This window comes from Oncorhynchus keta, chromosome 13 (genome assembly GCF_023373465.1).
Source record: "Oncorhynchus keta strain PuntledgeMale-10-30-2019 chromosome 13, Oket_V2, whole genome shotgun sequence".
Taxonomy (NCBI): Eukaryota; Metazoa; Chordata; class Actinopteri; order Salmoniformes; family Salmonidae; genus Oncorhynchus; species Oncorhynchus keta.
In genome coordinates, this window is record NC_068433.1 from 8,238,149 (window position 1) to 8,261,133 (window position 22,985).

The 22,985-nt window shown below is 46.8% G+C and overlaps 1 protein-coding gene across 8 annotated transcripts in view; it reads left to right on the forward strand.

Moving 5' to 3' along the window:
- The window catches only part of arap2 (ArfGAP with RhoGAP domain, ankyrin repeat and PH domain 2), a 272,636-nt gene that overhangs the window by 1,468 nt on the left and 248,183 nt on the right, over positions 1–22,985 (forward strand). For all 8 annotated transcript variants that reach the window (XR_008062416.1, XR_008062417.1, XR_008062418.1 and 5 more), the window contains exons 2-5: positions 6,992–7,919; positions 12,647–12,732; positions 17,869–17,945; positions 19,204–19,268. Coding sequence is in view for 1 of the 8 variants with exons in the window: in XM_052459291.1 (XP_052315251.1) it covers positions 7,102–7,919; positions 12,647–12,732; positions 17,869–17,945; positions 19,204–19,268 (1,046 nt within the window). In the remaining 7 variants the exon portion in view is untranslated. The remainder of the gene's footprint in view (positions 1–6,991; positions 7,920–12,646; positions 12,733–17,868; positions 17,946–19,203; positions 19,269–22,985) is intronic.

Below are 22,985 nucleotides of genomic sequence, written 5' to 3' on the forward strand. Positions count from 1 at the left end.
TGAAGGACCTTAGTCTCAGTATGACTCCCTGATAAAATGAAGGACCTTAGTCTCAGTATGACTCCCTGATAAAATGAAGGACCTCGGTCTCAGTATGACTCCATGACAAAATGAAGGACCTCGCTCTCAGTATGACTCCCTGATAAAATGAAGGACCTTAGTCTCAGTACGACTCTCTGATAAAATGAAGGACCTCGGTCTCAGTATGACTCCCTGATAAAATGAAGGACCTCGCTCTCAGTACGACTCCCTGATAAAATGAAGGACCTCGCTCTCAGTATGACTCCCTGATAAAATGAAGGACCTCGCTCTCAGTATGACTCCCTGATAAAATGAAGGACCTCGCTCTCAGTATGACTCCCTGATAAAATGAAGGACCTCGCTCTCAGTATGACTCCCTGATAAAATGAAGGACCTCGCTCTCAGTATGACTCCCTGATAAAATGAAGGACCTCGCTCTCAGTATGACTCCCTGATAAAATGAAGGACCTCGCTCTCAGTATGACTCCCTGATAAAATGAAGGACCTCGCTCTCAGTATGACTCCCTGATAAAATGAAGGACCTCGCTCTCAGTATGACTCCCTGATAAAATGAAGGACCTTAGTCTCAGTATGACTCCCTGATAAAATGAAGGACCTCGGTCTCAGTATGACTCCCTGATAAAATGAAGGACCTTAGTCTCAGTATGACTCCCTGATAAAATGAAGGACCTCGGTCTCAGTATGACTCCCTGATAAAATGAAGGACCTCGCTCTCAGTATGACTCCCTGATAAAATGAAGGACCTTAGTCTCAGTATGACTCCCTGATAAAATGAAGGACCTCGGTCTCAGTATGACTCCCTGATAAAATGAAGGACCTCGGTCTCAGTATGACTCCCTGATAAAATGAAGGACCTTAGTCTCAGTATGACTCCCTGATAAAATGAAGGACCTTAGTCTCAGTATGACTCCCTGATAAAATGAAGGACCTCGGTCTCAGTATGACTCCTTGATAAAATGAAGGACCTTAGTCTCAGTATGACTCCCTGATAAAATGAAGGACCTTAGTCTCAGTATGACTCCTTGATAAAATGAAGGACCTTAGTCTCAGTATGACTCCCTGATAAAATGAAGGACCTTAGTCTCAGTATGACTCCCTGATAAAATGAAGGACCTCGCTCTCAGTATGACTCCCTGATAAAATGAAGGACCTCGCTCTCAGTATGACTCCCATATAAAATGAAGGACCTCGGTCTCAGTATGACTCCCTGATAAAATGAAGGTTAAATAACAATTCTTGCTGATTTTCTTCTTTTTAGCCATACATACATACATATAAAATACTGTAGGACTGGGGGTTAAATACTGTAGGACTGGGGGTTAAATACTGTAGGACTGGGGGTAAAATACTGTAGGACTGGGGGTAAAATACTGTAGGACTGGGGGTAAAATACTGTAGGACTGGGGGTTAAATACTGTAGGACTGGGGGTTAAATACTGTAGGACTGGGGGTTAAATACTGTAGGACTGGGGGTTAAATACTGTAGGACTGGGGGTTAAATACTGTAGTACTGGGGGTTAAATACTGTAGGACTGGGGGTTAAATACTGTAGGACTGGGGGTAAAATACTGTAGGACTGGGGGTTAAATACTGTAGGACTGGATCAATGCTTTGTGAGTCTATTCCATTCTAAGGTTTACAGACTGGGTGGTGTGTGTGAGGGGGTGGGATGGTGGTAACCAGAGAGAGATGGCAAACTGAGTCAGATCGTGTGTGTGTGTGTGTGTGTGTGTGTGTGTGTGTGTGTGTGTGTGTGTGTGTGTGTGTGTGTGTGTGTGTGTGTGTGTGTGTGTGTGTGGAACTGGTGTGTGTGTGTGAGGAACTTGTGTGTGTGAGGGGTGGGATGGTGGTAACCAGAGAGAGATGGCAAACTGAGTCAGATCGTGTGTGTGTGTGTGTGTGTGTGTGTGTGTGTGTGTGTGTGTGTGTGTGTGTGTGTGTTGTGTGTGGAACTGGTGTGTGTGTGTGAGGAACTTGTGTGTGTGAGGGGGTGGGATGGTGGTAACCAGAGAGAGATGGCAAACTGAGTCAGATCGTATGTGTGTGTGTGTGTGTGTGTGTGTGTGTGTGTGTGTGTGTGTGTGTGTGTGTGTGTGTGTGTGTGAGGAACTGGTGTGTGTGTGTGTGTGAGGAACCTGTGTGTGTGTGTGTGTGTGTGAGGGGGTGGGATGGTGGTAACCAGAGAGATGGCAAACTGAGTCAGATCGTGTGTGTGTGTGTGTGTGTGTGTGTGTGTGTGTGTGTGTGTGTGTGTGTGTGTGTGTGTGTGTGTGTGTGTGTGTGTGTGTGTGTGTGTGTGTGTGTGTGTGAGGAACTGGTGTGTGTGTGTGTGAGGAACTTGTGTGTGTGAGGGGGTGGGATGGTGGTAACCAGAGAGAGATGGCAAACTGAGTCAGATCGTGTTTGTGTGTGTGTGTGTGTGTGTGTGTGTGTGTGTGTGTGTGTGTGTGTGTGTGTGTGTGTGTGTGTGTGTGTGTGTGTGTGTGAGGAAGGCGCTTGTGCCATAATCTGTAAGCACTCACCCCTTGCCAATACAGGTCCCTACATGTTAAGGGCGTAAAACACACACAGCTATAACCCTTTGAGACTCCGCTAGATAAAAAAAACCCACCACCTTTCACCTCTCAAATGAGCCTTTACACTCCGTGGGCCGAATCCGTTCTTCACATGTGAAGGTACCTGGACGTACATCATCAACGCTTCATGTCAACGTTGGAGTTGGGATCTTTACATGTCAGGTTCTCCTCATCTCATCTTTGATGTCCTTGGCAATCTTCGTTTTAAATGAAATGAAACAAACGAGCACAAACACGCGTGTAGCCCTTTACACTCGTACTCCTATACAGGTTGGAAATGGCAGGTTTGGACGCTGATAAGCGCCTACATTGGAACACAGTGGCTGTACAGTAAGATGCTCAACAAGTCGTCAGACCTCAGGGTCTCTGCTCCACAGCTCTGTATGGGGGTTTTGATTGACAGCTGTTCTGAACTTGAGCACCACGTGACAAGAAGTCGCCCCCTCCTGCTGATTGGACAACGTTTGCAAATGTTTTGTTGTCTGAGAGAGAGAAATGCTGCAAATGAAAAGGACTCAATATATTATGAAAGAGGAGACATTGAGAATTATAATATTTTTATTTTATTTTTTATTTAACTAGGCAAGTTAATACCACTTTGTCATACAAGCAAGACAAACACCTGTGAGTCCAAATGTGCACTTCACATTTCCACATCATAAAACTCATGTCATATACAGTGTCAGTGTTTATCATCGCTATGTTTGATGTACAGTTACAAGGTAACAATGGCGTTATACCCTGGGTTGTTCTGAACACCGAATGATCACATCTGTTCCGATGTTTTGTGATGACAATTTGCTGTAGACCACACATCTGAGTGAACTCATGACTCAATTCTAAAACACACTAACTGGGGCACCTCATGATGTGTTCAGATCTTTTCTGTTGTTCATCCCTGATTTTAGCTGGTCATTGTTGGAAATAGAACAAGCTTTCATTCAAATGGCCGCCTTACCCAGATTCTGATTTATAATGGACCGTTTTGTTTGGAATGCGTAAACAACAATAGTAATTGTGTGATGTCGGGGATCCAGGGCTGTGTTCCAAACAAAACAACTACAAGTGTGCTTGTTCTAGTTCCTCAACGCCACAGCTAGGAGAGTTTAAAAAACACCTTCTAGTTGAAGACTCTTCTTTGATTCATAAAAGTGCATTGGAATTACTTAGGAACTGTGCGCACTTTGGAGAGATGAGTGGCCACTTGGAAACACCTCTCACACAAACCCTTGTAAAATGTTTTGTCTTATACTGCACCTACCCCAAGTCATGTTACTGACTGTATCCAGATTATTTTTCAGATTTTGTTATCAATAAATGTGGAGAAAAGTACACGACATGTCAAATCAACAGTGTAATATTTTGGATTAAGTCTTGTCAAGTGAACTGTGGTGTCCCTCACCTTTATAGTCTAATCATTTTTGCCATAATCTCCAAACTGTTCCCTTTTTAATTGCTACTATGACTATGCGTTAGCTTTCCATATTCCTTCTGTAAGAAACAGTTCCATTTAGCTCTATCCCACAAGTGTATTGGGTTAAATAAGAAGAGGTCTCAGTTGAATGCAGAAGCGTTCTGATATAGCCTCAGTGGTGTGGGTATACCACATATGAAGTTACACTTGTTCCTCAGTGTTAATGCATGCTTCTCTCTTTGACTTCTCATTAACACCACCATACAGGGCTTCCAATAACAGTCTGGTGTTGGTCTGACTGTGAAACAAACAACACTGCAAGCGTCTGGGTCATATTCATTAGGTACCAAACGTATGAAAACAGACTGAAACAGGACTCAACAAATGTACACTTTTGTTTTTTGTTGCATATTTCTTCTTTTTTTCTCTCCGTTGTATGCCTGTTATAGTGGTGGTCATAAAAGACCTATAAACCCACTGACTATTGTTTGTGATGATTACTGCTGCAGAGCGTCGACCTAAATGTTGCCACCGTCAGCACTGTTGGGCCTTGTGGTTATAGATCTGGTATAATTAGAGTTCTAAAAGTATTCTGAAACCTTGTCTTTTCCCACATTTTGTTACGTTACAGCCTAATTCTAAATAAAAAAATAAAAAAAATAGAAATATCTACATACAATACCCCCATAATGCCAAAGCAAAAACTGATTTTGATACATTTTTTAAAATATTTTACAAAGTAAAAACGGATATATCACATTTACATAAGTATTCCGACCCTTTGCTCAGTAGTTTGTTGAAGCACCCTTTGGCAGCGATTACAGCATCGATTCTTCTTGGGTATGACACTACAAGCTTGGCACACCTGTATTTGGGGAGTTTCTCCCATTGTTCTGTTGCAACGTGAAACTTGGCCACAGTCTGAGTTCCTGAGCACTCTGGAGCACTCCGTTCATCTTTGTCTCGATCCTGGCTAGTCTCCCAGTCCCTGCTGCTGAAAAACATCCCCACAGCACAATGCTGCCACCACCGTGCTTCACCATAGGGATGGTGCCAGGTTTCCTCCGGACGTGACGCTTGGCATTTGGGCCAAAGAGTTCAATCTTGGTTTCATTAGACCAGAGAATATTTTGGCAAATTCCAAGAGGTCTTTCATGTGCCTTTTACTGAGGAGTGGCTTCTGTCTGGCCACTCTATCATAAAGGCCTGATTTGGTGGAGAGCTGCAGAGATGGTTGTCCTTCTGGAAGTTTCTCTCATCTCCACAGAGGAACTCTAGAGCTCTGTCAGAATGATCATCGGGTTAACGGTCACCTCCCTGACCAAGGCCCTTCTCTCTCGATTGCTCAGTTTTGCCCGGCAGCCAGCTCTAGGAAGAGTCTTGGTGGTTCCAAACTTCTTCGATTTAAGAATGATGGAGGCCACTGTGTTCTTGGGGACCTTCAATGCTACAGACATGTTTTGGTACTATTCCCCAGATCTATGCCTCGACACAATCCTGTCTCGGAGCTTTCCGGACAATTCCATTGACCTCAAGGCCTGGTTTTTGCTCTGACATGCACTGTCAACATTTACATTTACATTTAAGTCATTTAGCAGACGCTCTTATCCAGAGCGACTTACAAATTGGTGCATTCACCTTATGACATCCAGTAGAACAGTCACTTTACAATATTGGATCTAAATCTTAAAGGGGGGTGAGAAGGATTACTTATCCTATCCTAGGTATTCCTTAAAGAGGTGGGGTTTCAGGTGTCTCCGGAAGGTGGTGATTGACTCCGCTGTCCTGGCATCGTGAGGGAGTTTGTTCCACCATTGGGGGGCCAGAGCAGCGAACAGTTTTGACTGGGCTGAGCGGGAACTGTACTTCCTCAGTGGTAGGGAGGCGAGGAGGCCAGAGGTGGATGAACGCAGTGCCCTTGTTTGGGTGTAGGGCCTGATCAGAGCCTGGAGGTACTGAGGTGCCGTTCCCCTCACAGCTCCGTAGGCAAGCACCATGGTCTTGTAGCGGATGGTCAACTGTGGGGTAATATATATATACAGGTGTGTCCCTTTCCAAATCATGTCCAATCAATTTGAATTTACCAAGTGGACTCCAATCAAGTTGTAGAAACGTCAAGGATGATCAATGGAAACGGATGCACGTGAGCTCAATTTCGAGTCTCATAGCAAAGAGTCTGAATACTAATGTAAATAAGGTATCCGTTTTTTTATTTTGATACATTTGCTAAAAATTCTAAACGGTTTTCTTTTTGTCATTATGGGGTATTGTGATGTCATTATGGGGTATTGTGATGTCATTATGGGGTATTGTGATGTCATTATGGGGTATTGTGTGTAGATTACTGAGGATTTGTATTTATTCAATCCATTCTAGAACAGGGCTGTAAATGTAACAATGTGGAAAAAGTTAAGGGGTCTGAATACTTTCCGAATGCACTGTAGGTGACGTTTGTTTACAGGAAGTGTTTATAGTACAAGTTGTTATGGGGTGAGAAAGCTTGTTGGAGTGGAGGACTAGACACCATGGAAAAAAAGAAAAAAAAAGACAGAACAGAGTAAGGTTAGTTCTTATTTCAAATGTCGATAGAATAGGACATGTCAATGAGACCTTAAAGAAAATGTGCTATTTATATTTCTCGTTGAAGATGGACTGGCTTGTTCAACAGTAATGCATATTATTTCTAGCATTGACATTTGGGTTCTTAGGTTTATACTGTGGTGGGGAAAGCACTGGGGCAGATTTGGTTTCAGCTCATATAGTTCGACTGCACCGTGCAGGATTCAAGTGTTCTCATGTAGAATGTCAACTTTTAATGGAAATTAATTGTTAAGTGAATTTTGAGGAAACATCATGATTTTTGTTTTTCTTCGGGATATTAGATGTACAGATACATTAGCTACCAACTGTCAGAGGCATAATACATTCTTAATTGTATCCCTCTTGTTTCTGTCCTCAGCAAAACCACCAAACCTTCCCCCACCCAACACTTTCACACATACTGATCTGCCTTAGATCCATCATCAACTCTACTCTGGTGTTGATCTAGACCACCACCAAACACCCACCATGTCGGATCCCACTGACCCCAGAGAGGACATCCTAGACTGGCTGACCAGCCTGCGTCTGCCCCAGTACGCTGACGGATTTAACCTGGGGGGCTTCCAGTGCCTGGAAGACTGCAGGGGGCTCACTGAAAACCGCCTCCTGGAGCTCCGAGTGTTCCCTACAGGCCACCGTAGACGGATCCTATGTAGTTTGGAAGCCCTAAGATTGGTGGTGGAAGAGCCGGGGGAAGAGGAAAAGGAGGGGGAAGAGAGGGTGTGGGACCAGAGAATGCCCGTCCCCCAACCCAGACACATCTTCATGACAAATAAGAAAAGGGTGACTTCCTGCCAGCCTAGTGAGAGGGTAGAGCAGGCAAGATGGGAGGGGAGGCAGACCCTACACCCTGGGGCTGGCTTAGCGTTCTCCTCTTCTGTCTCTTCAATCCCTAACACTTCTATAAAGGGGTCTCTGAGACCACCTCAGCCGACACCGCGTGACCCTCTCAACGTACGCACCACTTCCTCAGCTTCGAACTCCACATCTGGCAGCTGTGATTCCCTCTCTGTCTCCTCCCACTCTGGAGAGGTGCCCTCTGATTGTGAGATCTCCTCTGAGGAGCCCTCCCCTTCCTCTACAGACCTCTCTCCCGGGCCTGACCACGTTCTATCTGGGAAAAACCAAGAGGTTTACCAGGCGAAGATGGTGGATAATGTGATCTATGAGAGGGGCCCCAGCTTGAAGACACAAGCCAAGGGCCCCCGGCCCACCCGTTCCTACAGACTGAGGCACCGGCCAGTTCCCGGGATTCCTGACCAGGTCATCCTACCCCCGCCGGCCTGGTAGGCATCTCTCATCCCTCGCCTCATTTGTCTATAACTTATTGATAAGCCTATTATAATATTAAGTGATCAATGGGTGTGTGTACCGTTGGTTTATGATGTTTTGAAACTTTAGCACTTTCTCATAGTTGACCCACCATCTCTATTCAGTCTTGTGTTCCAAAATTTCAATGGAGTTTTTTTTTATTTTTAAATTGGATAAAAGTACAGACTCAGCGCCTCTAAATGACATATCATACACTGTAGTTAGAGGAAACATGGGGAAGTAATGCTGCTTTAAAAGGTGATACACTTAGAATCACATTTAGGAGGAAAAGGAATTAAAACATTTTGCTGTGATTTTCACACATGCTCCACATTAATCATTGGGAAACATATTTAGAAAAGGATCATTTTACCAAAATGGATTCTCTGAACATTGTCTCACCAAGTTACCCATTTAGGCAAACCATTTACAGTATTAAATTGCCTATGGTTGTATAATAAATATAACCTTTCACATTGACCAGCCGCAGTGCTGTTCTTTGATTGCACTCATTTTAGCGTCGTTCATACCCTCTAAAACCTTAGAGTCACCCATCTCTTAAATCATTTACATTAGACCACATGAATGTGGCCATGTGCTAAAGCAGTGAGGTAGTGTTTGAAAAAACTAAGAAAAGATTTCATGTGCTGAAGGTAATCAGCACATGAAGTTAAAGCATTTTATTGAGGGGAAAAAACAAAGGCTTAGCCTGAGAGCATATTTCTGTCCTGCCCTTTGGAGAAGAACATGTAATGTCTATGTCCTTTTCATCGCAAAAGTCCTGAGCTTCTACAAAATATAATGTTTGCCAGGTTGTGTCCAGTCCGAGGGTTTCACATCTCTGGGAGGAAGGATGTCATCGTTGCACGGCAGCAGAAGCCTGGTTCCATATTAGAGAGAGAGCTCCTTGGCTACAACAATACCAGGCTCCAGACTGTTGAAGCTGTAAAGGAAGAAAGCAGACTAAAAATAGACGGGAAATTGAAAACCTTGCATACTAGAAATAACATTAATTGACCCTCAAGTCAAAGCAATAAGCTCAAAGTACAACATTCCTGAAGTGTTGCTTGTTCACCCTTGATCATCTCGTTGTACAGGAGGCAGAGAGCAGGTTTATACTGAAAGACAAATTCCAGTTAAAAACATTAATTAATTATTGTCCTGTAGCTCGTTATTGCCTACTACAGCTGTACCAAAATGTCCTGTACACACCTAACCTGCTTACAGCCCAACAATGGCAATGCAGACACAAGATAACGAGCTAGATTTAGCCAAAATGTAATAACATAATTACCAACTGGCTAGATGTAAACGGTATTAATTTAATTCATTTGAACATGCAAAAAAAAATACCTCAATCTATAACCTAATAGCTAGCAAGCTATTTAGCTATGATTTTATTAAGGCTAGCTAGCGAGCCAACTTGGCATGTGTCCCTATACCATAACATGGGGTTTGATTAACTTACTAATTGATTAGCATTCACACCACAGTGGCTACTCCAGGTAGCTAGTTAAACATGAGAAACTGGCTAACATTAAAACGATTATAATTATTTAACGGATGCCTTAGCTCATCAACAATGAACATTTAACAGTAGAATGCAATTGGCCAGCTCAGCTGGTTGTCTTTACGTTGCTTCTGATCACAACAAGTCATCTGTAAATGACGAAGCAGGCTATATCGGTAGCTATATAGCTAGAAATGAAAACAACTTTGAGACAATAACGTAATGTAATGAAACAGCAGGGAGCAGGTCTCGAACCCTCGACCTTCGAGCCCCGACACGCTATCGACTGCCGCAAAAGCATGCTCGTGCGGCAGAGTCGATTTCCGCGCTTATGAACCCAGGGTCGTTACAGTATGTACATGGCTACGACAGTCATTCTGACCATTTGATATTTCAATTAATATTTCATTATGTTAAAATAGGTCATATAACCTCGGGACACCAAATATTATATAAATATATATATTAATTGTAATCAGTCAGAACATTTATTGATTGATCCAGAAGTATGTAGACTGTAAATACTAAAATAAGACCTCATCTGTATTGAAACTCATTTCATACATATAAGAATCGATGTGGCCTAAAAACAATAATACATTTAAAATAGTCTGATGGGTGTCAATATTATCAATTGTGAAAAAACAATAGAATACATTGACAAAAAATAGTCTGATGGGTGTCAATATTATCAATTGTGAAATGGAGAATGAATAGATTGATGACCAGTGCATTGACAAAGAAAAGATAAGAGGTGGTATATTGGCCTTATAGCCACAACCACCCCTCCAGTGCCTAATTGGTTAAATCTTACTTGACTAGAATAAGGGCAGCTCCACACGTTCCTCATGTGAGTACTGGCGACAATCAGCAATAGCCATTTGTGACTCACAGACTGGATTCGTTCTTATGTAGCAAAATTTAAAATTGTGTTTTTTTACATTATATAAAATTAGAGACTCGGAGCTACAAATTGGTGTATCATACACTGCATTTGAGGAGCAATGGGAAAGTTATTCTGCTTTGAAAGTTGTGTATCCCACAACTGTTGCGAGGGAGTGAAAGTTGTGTATCCCACAACTGTTGCGAGGGAGTGAAAGTTGTGTATCCCACAACTGTTGCGAGGGAGTGAAAGTTGTTAGGGACAATCTAGGATGATTCACAATAATTGTTTGCTAATATAATAATTGCTTTCCATAATGTACAGTGCCTTGCGAAAGTATTCGCCCCCCTTGAACTTTGCGACCTTTTGCCACATTTCAGGCTTCAAACATAAAGATATACAACTGTATTTTTTTGTGAAGAATCAACAAGTGGGACACAATCATGAAGTAGAACGACATTTATTGGATATTTCAAACTTTTTTAACAAATCAAAAACTGAAAAATTGGGCGTGCAAAATTATTCAGCCCCTTTAGGCTAAAGTTAGCTTGAAATTAAACCACTTTCTGTCAAAATGTGAAAATGTGTAATATCTGAAAATGTACGTTAGTCTAGCGTTAGCTAGCTATCTTACCTATATACAGTGAGGGGAAACAAGTATTTGTTCCCCTGCTGGTTTTGTACGTTTGCCCACTGACAAAGAAATGATCAGTCTATCATTTTAATGATAGGTTTATTTGAACAGTGAGAGACAGAATAACAACAAACAAATCCAGAAAAACGCATGTCAATAATGTTATAAAATGATTTGCATTTTAATGAGGGAAATAAGTATTTGACCCTTCTGCAATTAAACAACTTAGTACTTGGTGGCAAAACCCTTATTGTCAATGACAGAGGTCAGACGTTTCTTGTAGTTGGCCACCAGGTTTTCACACATCTCATGAGGGATTTTGTCCCACTCATGTTTGCAGATCTTCTCCAAGTCATTGAGGTTTCGAGGCTAACGTTTGGCAACTCGAACCTTCAGCTCCCTCCACAGATTGTCTATGTGATTAAGGTCTGGAGACTGGCTAGGCCACTCCAGGACCTTAATGTGCTTCTTCTTGAGCCACTCCTTTGTTGCCTTGGCCGTGTGTTTTGGGTCATTGTCATGCTGGAATACCTATCCAAGCACCATTTTCAATGCCCTGGCTGAGGGAAGGAGGTTCTCACCCAAGATTTGACGGTACATGGCCCCGTCCATCGTCCCTTTGATGCGGTGAAGTTGTCCTGTCCCCTTAGCAGAAAAACACCCCCAAATCATAATGTTTCCACCTCCGTGTTTGACGGTGGGGATGGTGTTCTTGGGGTCATAGGCAGCATTCCTCCTCCTCCAAACACGCCGAGTTGAGTTGATGCCAAAGAGCTCCATTTTGGTCTCATCTGACCACAACACTTTCACCCAGTTGTCCTCTGAATCATTCAGATGCTCATTGGCAAACTTCAGACGGGCATGTATATGTGCTTTCTTGAGCAGGGGGACCTTGCGGGCGTTGCAGGATTTCAGTCCTTCACAGCGTAGTGTTACCAATTGTTTTCTTGGTGACTACGGTCCCAGCTGATCATTTCTTTGTCAGTGGGCAAACGTACCAAATCAGCAGGGGATCAAATACTTTTTTCTCTCACTGTACATCATCGTGCATGGACGCGTCTCCCTGTCAGGAATGCGATGCCACGGTTGCCCTTAGTTAAAATCCGGAGACAGGTGTTTCCTCCATCTCTTTTAGCTATCGTACTCTAATTCCACTGATTTCAAAACTCGATCCTCTAGAAAGTGGAGAGCCACACTTATGCAGCTCCACTACACGATACATACAAAAAAAGGTGCATTCGACAGGATTACCAACACAGACTGACGAGCTTCTATGGCAGACCAATCCGAAACTCTTCTCTCTGTCCAGCCCACTCATTATCTCAGCCAATCATGGCTAGTGGGACGGTTGCTAGCTTTTTCTGTCACTTAACCAACAAGGCTCGTAAATGTTACAATTTCATTCATATTTACAGATGGCTTGTCATTAAGACACATGAAAGTTCACATGTACAAGAAGAAGCATTTCTAGCAACAAAAAAAAACGCATTATGATAAAAAAACATTTTTTTTTTTAAACTTTCAAACGTTTCCTGAATCTCGGGTCACATTTGGGGAACGTATCCTTTCTAGTGTTAACTCAAAGGCTCAAAGATATATATATATATATCCTGATCCCTTGTGTGTGTCAGACGGTGTTCTAATAAAGGTTATTCTCATTCTTTTCCCTCCTCAGGAGCTTGCCGCCACTAACATCCACAACCGACCTTGAACACCTTCCCTGCGCCCAGGTTCCCGGCCGTGCTAACGGCAACCAGAAAGGTCTCCTAGCAACAAATCCTATTTTAGCTCTTCCTTTAATATTTTATATTATCGAGTCAGCAGGCACTACTATTGTTTGCCCTGATGAAAAAAAGGGGGAGGGGGGAAAGAGAGAGAGGGGAAAAGGGAGAGAGAGAGGGGAAAAGGGAGAGAGAAAGTGTTTTAGATTGGTCCTTCTGTAGCACAGTTGGTAGAGCATGGCGCTTGTAACGCCAGGGTACTGGGTTCGATTCCCGGGACCACCCATACGTAGAATGTATGCACACATGACTGTAAGTCGCTTTGGATAAAAGCGTCTGCTAAATGGCATATATATATATATATATATTATTTTTTAGATTCATCACGGGGGGAACCAACGTCACGTTTAGAGGGTGCTTTTGTCTTGCTGGGATTGTGCTCTCTCTCTCTCTCTCTCTCTCTCTCTCTCTCTCTCTCTCTCTCTCTCTCTCTCTCTCTCTCTCTCTCTCTCTCTCTCTCTCTGTCTCTCTCTCTCTCTCTCTCTCTCTCTCTCTCTCTCTCTCTGTCTCTCTCTCTCTCTCTCTGTGTCTCTCTCTCTCTCTCTCTCTCTCTCTCTCTCTCTCTCTCTGTCTCTCTCTGTCTGTCTCTCTCTCTCTCTGTCTCTCTGTCTCTGTCTCTCTCTCTCTCTCCCTCTCTCTCTCTCTCTCTCCCTCTCTCTCTCTGTCTATCTCTCTCTCTCTCTCTCTCTCTGTCTATCTCTCTCTCTCTCTCTCTCTCTGTCTATCTCTCTCTCTCTCTCTCTCTCTCTCTCTCTCTCTCTCTCTCTCTCTCTCTCTCTCTCTCTCTCTCTCTCTCTCTCATCTTGCGTAGTGGTGCCAGTGAGGCCTATTGTATATTCCGCTTCACTCTCCTAAATCCAGAAGTAAAAAAAAAAAAAACTTTGTTGGCAAATTGACCTTTAGTGATACAGGCAAATGCGTTGTGAGGTCTGTGTTGATGCCTCCCTCTGTCTATGGTGGCTCCCATATCTGTTGAATGTGGATTTGACTCTTTCCTTCCAAAAGTATATACAGTACATACACCCCCCCCCCCTCTTTCTTCCTAGTTCCTAGTTCCTACCTCTACTTTTCCTCCTCTTTTCAATTTACTTGGTCTCTCTCTCTCCCTCTCTCTCGCTCTCTGTCTCTCTCTCTCTGTCTCGCTCTCTCTCTGTCTCTCTCTCTCTCTCCTCTCTCTCTCTCTCTCTCTCTCTCTCTCTCTCGCCCCCCCTCCAATAGATTGTGATAAACGACCCTACTGTCTCTGACACCAGACCTGTCCATAGAGATAAGGGTGTGATAGTGCGTTCCTCTTCAACATAGAAAGTGGATCTGTCTCTTTCCTTCCAACAGTAAATACAACTTCCCTCCCTCTTTCTTCCTAGTTCCTACCTCTACTTTTCCTCCTTTATTCGATTTACGTGGTTGCTCTCTGTCTCTCTCTTCTCTCTCTCTCTCTCTCTCTCTCTCTCTCTCTCTCTCTCTCTCCCTGTCTCTCTCCCTCTCTCTCTCTCTCTCTCTCTCTCTCTCTCTCTCTCTCTCTCTCTCTCTCTGTCTCTCTCTCCCTGTCTCTCTCTCCCTGTCTCTCTCTCTGTCTCTCTCTCTCTCTCTCTCTCTCTCTCTCTCTCTCTCTCTCTCTCTCTCTCTCTCTCTCTCTCTCTCTCTGTCTCTCTCCCCCTTTCTTTCTCCCCATTTTCTCTCTGTCTCTCTCCCCCTTTCTTTCTCCCCATTTTCTCTCTGTCTCTCTCCCCCTTTCTTTCTCCCCATTTTCTCTCTCTCTCCCCCTTTTTTCCCGCTCCCCTTTCTCTCCCTTTCTGACTCCCTCTCTCTCTCTCACTCCCCTTTCTCTCCCCTTTCTTTCTCTCTCCCCCTTTCTCTCTCTCCCATTTCTCTCTCTCTATCCCCCTTTCTCTCCATTTCTCTCTCTCTCCCCCTTTCTCTCCCTTTCTTTCTCCCCCTATCTCTCCCTTTCTCTCCCTTTCTCTCTCTCTCTCCTTCTCCCATTTCTCCCCCCCCCCTTCTCTCCCTTTCTCTCTCTCCCCCCCTTTCTCTTTCTCTCTCAGCCCAATAGATCGTGATAAACGACCCTACTGTCTCTCAGACACCAGACCTGTCCATAGAGATATGGGTGTGATTGTGTGTTCCTCTTCAACTTAGTAGGACCTGATGGCTGTGTTTCTATCTCCCAGTGCCTTGTCTCTATGGCCTATCTAGTAGCTCGTATCTATGTATGTGTCTGGCTGTTTGTGTAGGTATGTGTGTGTCCGTCCGCCGGGGAATGTCTGCCGGCCCTTGCTGTCCCCAGGAGATGGGCGATGTTATTTGTCACTGTGACAGGCAGTGGCCCACACTGGGTCGCCCCGGGTCTATAGACTGATGGTGTCTGGGTGGTCTCATACTTCCTCCCCCTCTCCTCCCTCCCTCCTCGGCTGAGGTCCCCATTGGGCCTCACACAGGGCCAATGAACGTCCTTGGTTTAGCTAGTGTCTGTCTGAGAAAGGAAGAACAAGTTTTTTGCACAGGGAGAAGAGAGGGAGGAGGAGGGGAGACGACAGGGAGGGAGAAGGAGGGGAGACGACAGGGAGGGAGAAGGAGGGGAGACGACTGGGAGGGAGAAGAGAGGGAGAAGGAGGGGAGACGACAGGGAGGGAGAAGGAGGGGAGACGACTGGGAGGGAGAAGAGAGGGAGAGGAGGAGGGGAGATGACAGGGATGGAGAAGGAGGGGAGACGACAGGGAGGGAGAAGAGAGGGAGAGGAGGAGGGGAGACGACAGGGATGGAGAAGGAGGGGAGACGACTGGGAGGGAGAAGAGAGGGAGAGGAGGAGGGGAGACGACAGGGAGGGAGAAGGAGGGGAGACGACAGGGAGGGAGAAGGAGGGGAGACGACAGGGAGGGAGAAGGAGGGGAGACGACAGGGAGGGAGAAGGAGGGGAGACGACAGGGAGGGAGAAGGAGGGGAGACGACAGGGAGGGAGAAGGAGGGGAGACGACAGGGAGGGAGAAGGAGGGGAGACGACAGGGAGGGAGAAGGAGGGGAGACGACAGGGAGGGAGAAGGAGGGGAGACGACAGGGAGGGAGAAGGAGGGGAGACGACAGGGAGGGAGAAGGAGGGGAGACGACAGGGAGGGAGAAGGAGGGGAGACGACAGGGAGGGAGAAGGAGGGGAGACGACAGGGAGGGAGAAGGAGGGGAGACGACAGGGAGGGAGAAGGAGGGGAGACGACAGGGAGGGAGAAGGAGGGGAGACGACAGGGAGGGAGAAGGAGGGGAGACGACAGGGAGGGAGAAGGAGGGGAGACAACAGGGATGGAGAAGGAGGGGAGACGACGGGGAGGGAGAAGAGAGGGAGAGGAGGAGGGGAGGGAGAAGAGAGGGGAGACGACGGGGAGGGAGAAGAGAGGAGGAGGAGGGAGGGAGAAGAGAGGGAGAGGAGGAGGGGAGACGACAGGGATGGAGAAGGAGGGGAGACGACAGGGAGGGAGAAGGAGGGAGACGACAGGGAGGGAGAAGGAGGGAGACGACAGGGAGGGAGAAGGAGGGGAGACAACAGGGAGGGAGAAGGAGGGGAGACGACAGGGAGGGAGAAGGAGGGGAGACGACAGGGAGGGAGAAGGAGGGGAGACAATAGGGAGGGAGAAGGAGGGGAGACGACAGGGAGGGAGAAGGAGGGGAGACAACAGGGAGGGAGAAGGAGGGGAGACGACAGGGAGGGAGAAGGAGGGGAGACGACAGGGAGGGAGAAGGAGGGGAGACGACAGGGATGGAGAAGGAGGGGAGACAATAGGGAGGGAGAAGGAGGGGAGACGACAGGGAGGGAGAAGGAGGGGAGACAACAGGGAGGGAGAAGGAGGGGAGACGACTGGGAGGGAGAAGAGAGGGAGAGGAGGAGGGGAGATGACAGGGAGGGAGAAGAGAGGGAGAGGAGGAGGGGAGACGACAGGGAGGGAGAAGGAGGGGAGACGACTGGGAGGGAGAAGGAGGGGAGACGACAGAGATGGAGAAGGAGGGAGACGACAGGGAGGGAGAAGAGAGGGAGAGGAGGAGGGGAGACGACAGGGAGGGAGAAGAGAGGGGAGACGACGGGGAGGGAGAAGAGAGGGAGAGGAGGAGGGGAGACGAAAGGGAGGGAGAAGGAGGGAAGACGACAGGGAGGGAGAAGGAGGGGAGACGACAGGGAGGGAGAAGGAGGGGAGATGACAGGGAGTGAGAAGAGAGGGGAGACGACAGGGAGTAAGAAGAGAGGGGAGACAACAGGGAGGGAGAAGGAGGGGAGACGACGGGGAGGGAGATGGAGGGGAGACGACGGGGAGGGAGAAGAGAGGGAGAGGAGGAGGGGAGACGACGGGGAGGGAGAAGGAGGGGAGACGACGGGGAGGGAGAAGAGAGGGGAGACGACAGGGAGGGAGAAGAGAGGGAGAGGAGGAGGGGAGACGACGGGGAGGGAGAAGGAGGGGAGACGACGGGGAGGGACAAGGAGGGGAGACGACGGGGAGGGAGAAGAGAGGGAGAGGAGGAGGGGAGACGACAGGGAGGGAGAAGAGAGGGAGACGACGGGGGGGGAGGGAGAAGAGAGGGAGAGGAGGAGGGGGAGACGACGGGGAGGGAGAAGGAGGGGAGACGACGGGGAGGGAGAAGAGAGGGAGAGGAGGAGGGGAGACGACAGAGATGGAGAAGGAGGGGAGACGACTGGGAGGGAGAAGAGAGGGAGAGGAGGAGGGGAGACGACGGGGAGGGGAGAGGAGGAGGGGAGACGACAGGGAGGGAGAAGAGAGGGGAGACGACGGGGAGGGAGAAGAGAGGGAGAGGAGGAGGGGAGACGAAAGGGAGGGAGAAGGAGGGGAGACGACAGGGAGGGAGAAGAGAGGGGAGACGACAGGGAGTAAGAAGAGAGGGGAGACAACAGGGAGGGAGAAGGAGGAGAGACAACGGGGAGGGAGAAGAGAGGGAGGAGGAGGGGAGACGACAGGGAGAGAGAAGGTAGGAATATGCTTCAACATGTTACACAGAACTCTGAGGGGAGGATGCATTCAAGTGTTATGGTTATGTGGTGCAACAACAGTATGTAGACCTATACCATGAGCATTTGTCTGTGAGAACTAATGCTGTTTTATGTGTGTCCTTCTCTCTACTCTAGCCCCACTGCAAAGAACGTTGTCTCCCATTGTTCCTTATGGAGAAACATTCCTATACAACAACCCAGAGAACATACTGGTAAGGTGAAATACTGAAGTTGTGTATTAAACCAAATAGGTGCGCTACTATTAAGCACTTCGACCTACGGTTGTATAGATTACATTCAATATAAGAACATTATTTACAGCCAGGCAATGATAACAACATCTCCAGAGAGATTTGGTCACGGGGAGGCTGATCAGAGCCTGGTAGGCCCCACCTGCCACCCCACCCCACCTGCGACCCCACCCCACCTGCGACCCCACCCCACCTGCGACCCCACCTCACCTGGGACCCCACCCCACCTGCGACCCCACCCCACCTGCGGCCCCACCCCACCCGACCCCACCCCACCTGACCCCACCCCACCTGCGACCCCACCCCACCTGCGGCCCCACCCCACCTGCGACCCCACCGCACCTGCGACCCCACCTCACCTGCGACCCCACCCCACCTGCGACCCCACCCCACCTGCGGCCCCACCCCACCTGCGACCCCACCCCACCTGCGACCCCACCGCACCTGCGACCCCACCCCACCTGCGGCCCCACCCCACCTGCGACCCCACCCCACCTGCGACCCCACCCCACCTGCGGCCCCACCCCACCTGCGACCCCACCCCACCTGCGACCCCACCCCACCTGCGACCCCACCCCACCTGCGGCCCCACCCCACCTGCGGCCCCACCCCACCTGCGACCCCACCCCACCTGCGACCCCACCCCACCTGCGGCCCCACCCCACCTGCGGCCCCACCCCACCTGCGACCCCACCGCACCTGCGCCCCCACCCCACCTGCGGCCCCACCCCACCTGCGACCCCACCCCACCTGCGACCCCACCCCACCTGCAGCCCCACCCCACCTGTGACCCCACCTCACCTGCGACCCCACCCCACCTGTCATATCCTTCCTTCCTTTGATATGTGTTTATTGTTACCCCTTTCACAGAGTACATATTCTCAGACTCTTGACATGTTCACTGTTTTGAGATTATGTGGAAGTAGCTAAGAAGCGAAAGAGAGAAACTCACTATCCAGTTCTATTTTCTATATGTCTGCCCACACACATCCACTTCCCCCCTGTCTCTTCTTTCACTGCAAATTGAGAGTAAACTTGAGAAAATTGAGAGTAAACTTGAGGCTCAATCAGTTTCACTTTGGCCTCTGAGGTTAATAGAAATTTCACCTGCTAGCCTAGCCGCTAAGCTAACCTAATCACTATGCTATCAGTCTAACAATGCCTGTTTTGAAAGTGCCCTTGTGTGACTTTATGACTAATCTGTGTTATTCTGTCTCAGGACCAGGGTACTAAAGAACTGTTCAAGAAAGAAATCAAAGAGAATGTCAAGCAGAAGAAGCTGAGGTGAGATGAGGCCCACTCCGATACACAATAGTTGCCCCAATAACAGTAAAGACTACCTTTGCTTTGGCCACAAATAGTCGAACAGTATTTCAAAAGAGGAAGGCGTTTAACTACTGAAATTGGTATGGTTGCTAAACCCTGCTTCAGTTGTCTGTACAGTATTGCAAAAACCAAAATTGTAATTTACATTTTTACAAATGCAAAAGTATTACACAAATGTAACACAAGTAGCATTTGTAAAAAGCTTTACACAAATATTGTTAATTGATAAATATTGATTGATTTGATATATATACACTGCTCAAAAAAATAAAGGGAGCACTTAAACAACACAATGTAACTCCAAGTCAATCACACTTCTGTGGAATCAAACTGTCCATGTAGGAAGCAACACTGACAATACATTTCACATGCTGTTGTGCAAATGGAATAGACAACAGGTGGAAATTATAGGCAATTAGCAAGACGCCCTCAATAAAGGAGTGGTTCTGCAGGTGGCGACCACAGACCACTTCTCAGTTCCTATGCTTCCTGGCTGATGTTTTGGTCACTTTTGAATGCTGGCGGTGCTTTCACTCTAGTGGTAGCATGAGATGGAGTCTACAACCCACACAAGTGGCTCAGGTAGTGCAGCTCATCCAGGATGGCACATCAATGCGAGCTGTGGCAAGAAGGTTTGCTGTGTCTGTCAGCGTAGTGTCCAGAGCATGGAGGCGCTACCAGGAGACAGGCCAGTACATCAGGAGACGTGGAGGAGGCCGTAGGAGGGCAACAACCCAGCAGCAGGACCGCTACCTCCGCCTTTGTGCAAGGAGGAGCAGGAGGAGCACTGCCAGAGCCCTGCAAAATGACCTCCAGCAGGCCACAAATGTGCATGTGTCTGCTCAAGAGGTCAGAAACAGACTCCATGAGGGTGGTATGAGGGCCCGACGTCCACAGGTGGGGGTTGTGCTTACAGGCCAACACCGTGCAGGACGTTTGGCATTTGCCAGAGAACACCAAGATTGGCAAATTCGCCACTGGCGCACTGTGCTCTTCACAGACAGACGTGACAGAGTCTGGAAACGCCGTGGAGAACGTTCTACTGCCTGCAACGTCCTCCAGCATGACCGGTTTGGCGGTGGGTCAGTCATGGTGTGGGGTGGCATTTCTTTTGGGGGTGGCACAGCCCTCCCTGTGCTCGCCAGAGGTAGCCTGACTGCCATTAGGTACCGAGATGAGATCCTCAGACCCCGTGTGAGACCATATGCTGGTGTGGTTGGCCCTGGGTTCCTCCTAATGCAAGACAATGCTAGACCTCATGTGGCTGGAGTGTGTCAGCAGTTCCTGCAAGAGGAAGACATTGATGCTATGGACTGGCCCGCCCGTTCCCCAGACCTGAATCCAATTGAGCACATCTGGGACATCATGTCTCGCTCCATCCACCAACTCCACGTTGCATCACAGACTGTCCAGGAGTTGGCGGATGCTTTTGTCCAGGTCTGGGAGGAGGTCCCTCAGGAGACCATCCGCCACCTCATCAGGAGCATGCCCAGGCGTTGTAGGGAGGTCATACAGGCACGTGGAGGCCACACACACTACTGAGCCTCATTTTGACTTGTTTTAAGTACATTACATCAAAGTTGGATCAGCCTGTGGTGTTGTTTTCCACTTTAATTTTGAGTGTGACTCCAAATCCAGACCTCCATGGGTTGATAAATTTGATTTCCATTCATCATTTTTGTATGATTTTGTTGTCAGCACATTCAACTATGTAAAGAAAAAAGTATTTAATAAGAATATTTCATTCATTCAGATCTAGGATGTGTTATTTTAGTGTTCCCTTTATTTTTTTGAGCAGTATATATATATATATATATATATATATATATATATATATATATATATATATATATATATATATATATATATATATATATATATATATATATATATATATATATATATATATATATATATATATATATATATATATATATATAGATATAGATATATATATATACATATATATATATACATATACATATACATATACATATACATATACATATACATATACATATACATATATATATACATATATATATACATACATACATACATACAGTGCCTTGCGAAAGTTTCCGGCGCCACCTTGAACTTTGCAACCTTTTGCCACATTTCAGGCTTCAAACATAAAGATATAAAACTGTATTTTTTTGTGAAGAATCAACAACAAGTGGGACACAATCATGAAGTGGAACGACATTTATTGGATATTTCAAACTTTTTTAACAAATCAAAAACTGAAAAATTGGGCGTGCAAAATTACCACATGAGGGAGGAGGATGTCTTCCCTGTAACGCACAGCGTTGAGATTGCCTGCAATGACAACAAGCTCAGTCCGGTGATGCTGTGACACACCGCCCCAGACCATGACAGACCCTCCACCTCCAAATCGATCCCACTCCAGAGTACAGACCTCGGCGCAAAGCTCATTCCATTGACGACAAACGCGTATCCGACCATCACCACTGGTGAGACAAAACGATGACTCGTCAGTGAAAAGCACTTTTTTCCAGTTCTGTCTGGTCCAGCGATGGTGGGTTTGTGCCCATAGGCGGTGTTGTTCCCAGTGATTTCTGGCGAGGACCTGCCTTACAACAGGCCTACAAGCCCTCAGTCCAGCCTCTCTCAGCCTATTGGGGACAGTCAGCACTGATGGAGGGATTGTGCGTTCCAGGTGTAACTCGGGCAGTTGTTGTTGCCATCCTGTACCTGTCCCACAGGTGTGATGTTCGGATGTACCGATCCTGTACAGGTGTTGCTACACGTGGTCTGAAAATGTGAGGATGATCAGCTGGCCACCCTGTCTCCCTGTAACACTGTCTTAGGTGTCTCACAGCAATTTATTGCCCTTGCCATATCTGCAGTCCTCATGTCTCCTTGCAGCATGCCTATGGCACCTTGATGAGCAGGGACCTTGGGCATCTTTCTTTTGGTGTTTCTCAGAGTCAATAGAAAGGCCTCTTTAGTGTCCTAAGTTTTCTTAACTGTGACCTTAATTGCCTTCTGTCTGTAAGCTGTTAGTGTCTTAACGTCCGTTTCACAGGTGCATGTTCATTAATTGTTTATGGTTCATTGAACAACCCTTTACAATGAATATCTGTGAACTTATTTTGATTTTTTACGAGTTATCTTTGAAAGACAAAGTCCTGAAAATGGGACGTTTCTTTTTTTGCTGAGTTTAAAACTTCTTATGGCTGCAGTGGCAGTATTGAGTAGCTTGGATGTAAGGTGCCCAGAGTAAACGTCCTGCTCCTCAGTCCCAGTTCCTAATATATGCATTGTATTATTAGTAATGGATAGGAAACACTCTGAAGTTTCTAGAACTGTTTGAATGATGTCTGTGAGTATAACAGAACTCATATGGCAGGCAAAAACCTGAGAAGAAATCCAAACAGGAAGTGGGAAATCTGAGGTTGGTCGATTTTCAACCCAGCCCCTATTGAATACACAGTGGGTTATTGGTTATGTTGCACTTCCTAAGGCTTCCACTAGATGTCAACCGTCTTTAGAAACTTGAATGAGGCTTCTACTGTGATGTGGGGATGAGAGCTCTTTGGGTCAGTGGTATGGCAGAGAGCCAGGTCCTGTTCAGGAGCATTTCACATGATAGCGACCTGCGTTCCATGGCTTTTCTACAGACAATGGAATTCTCAGGTTGGAACGTTATTG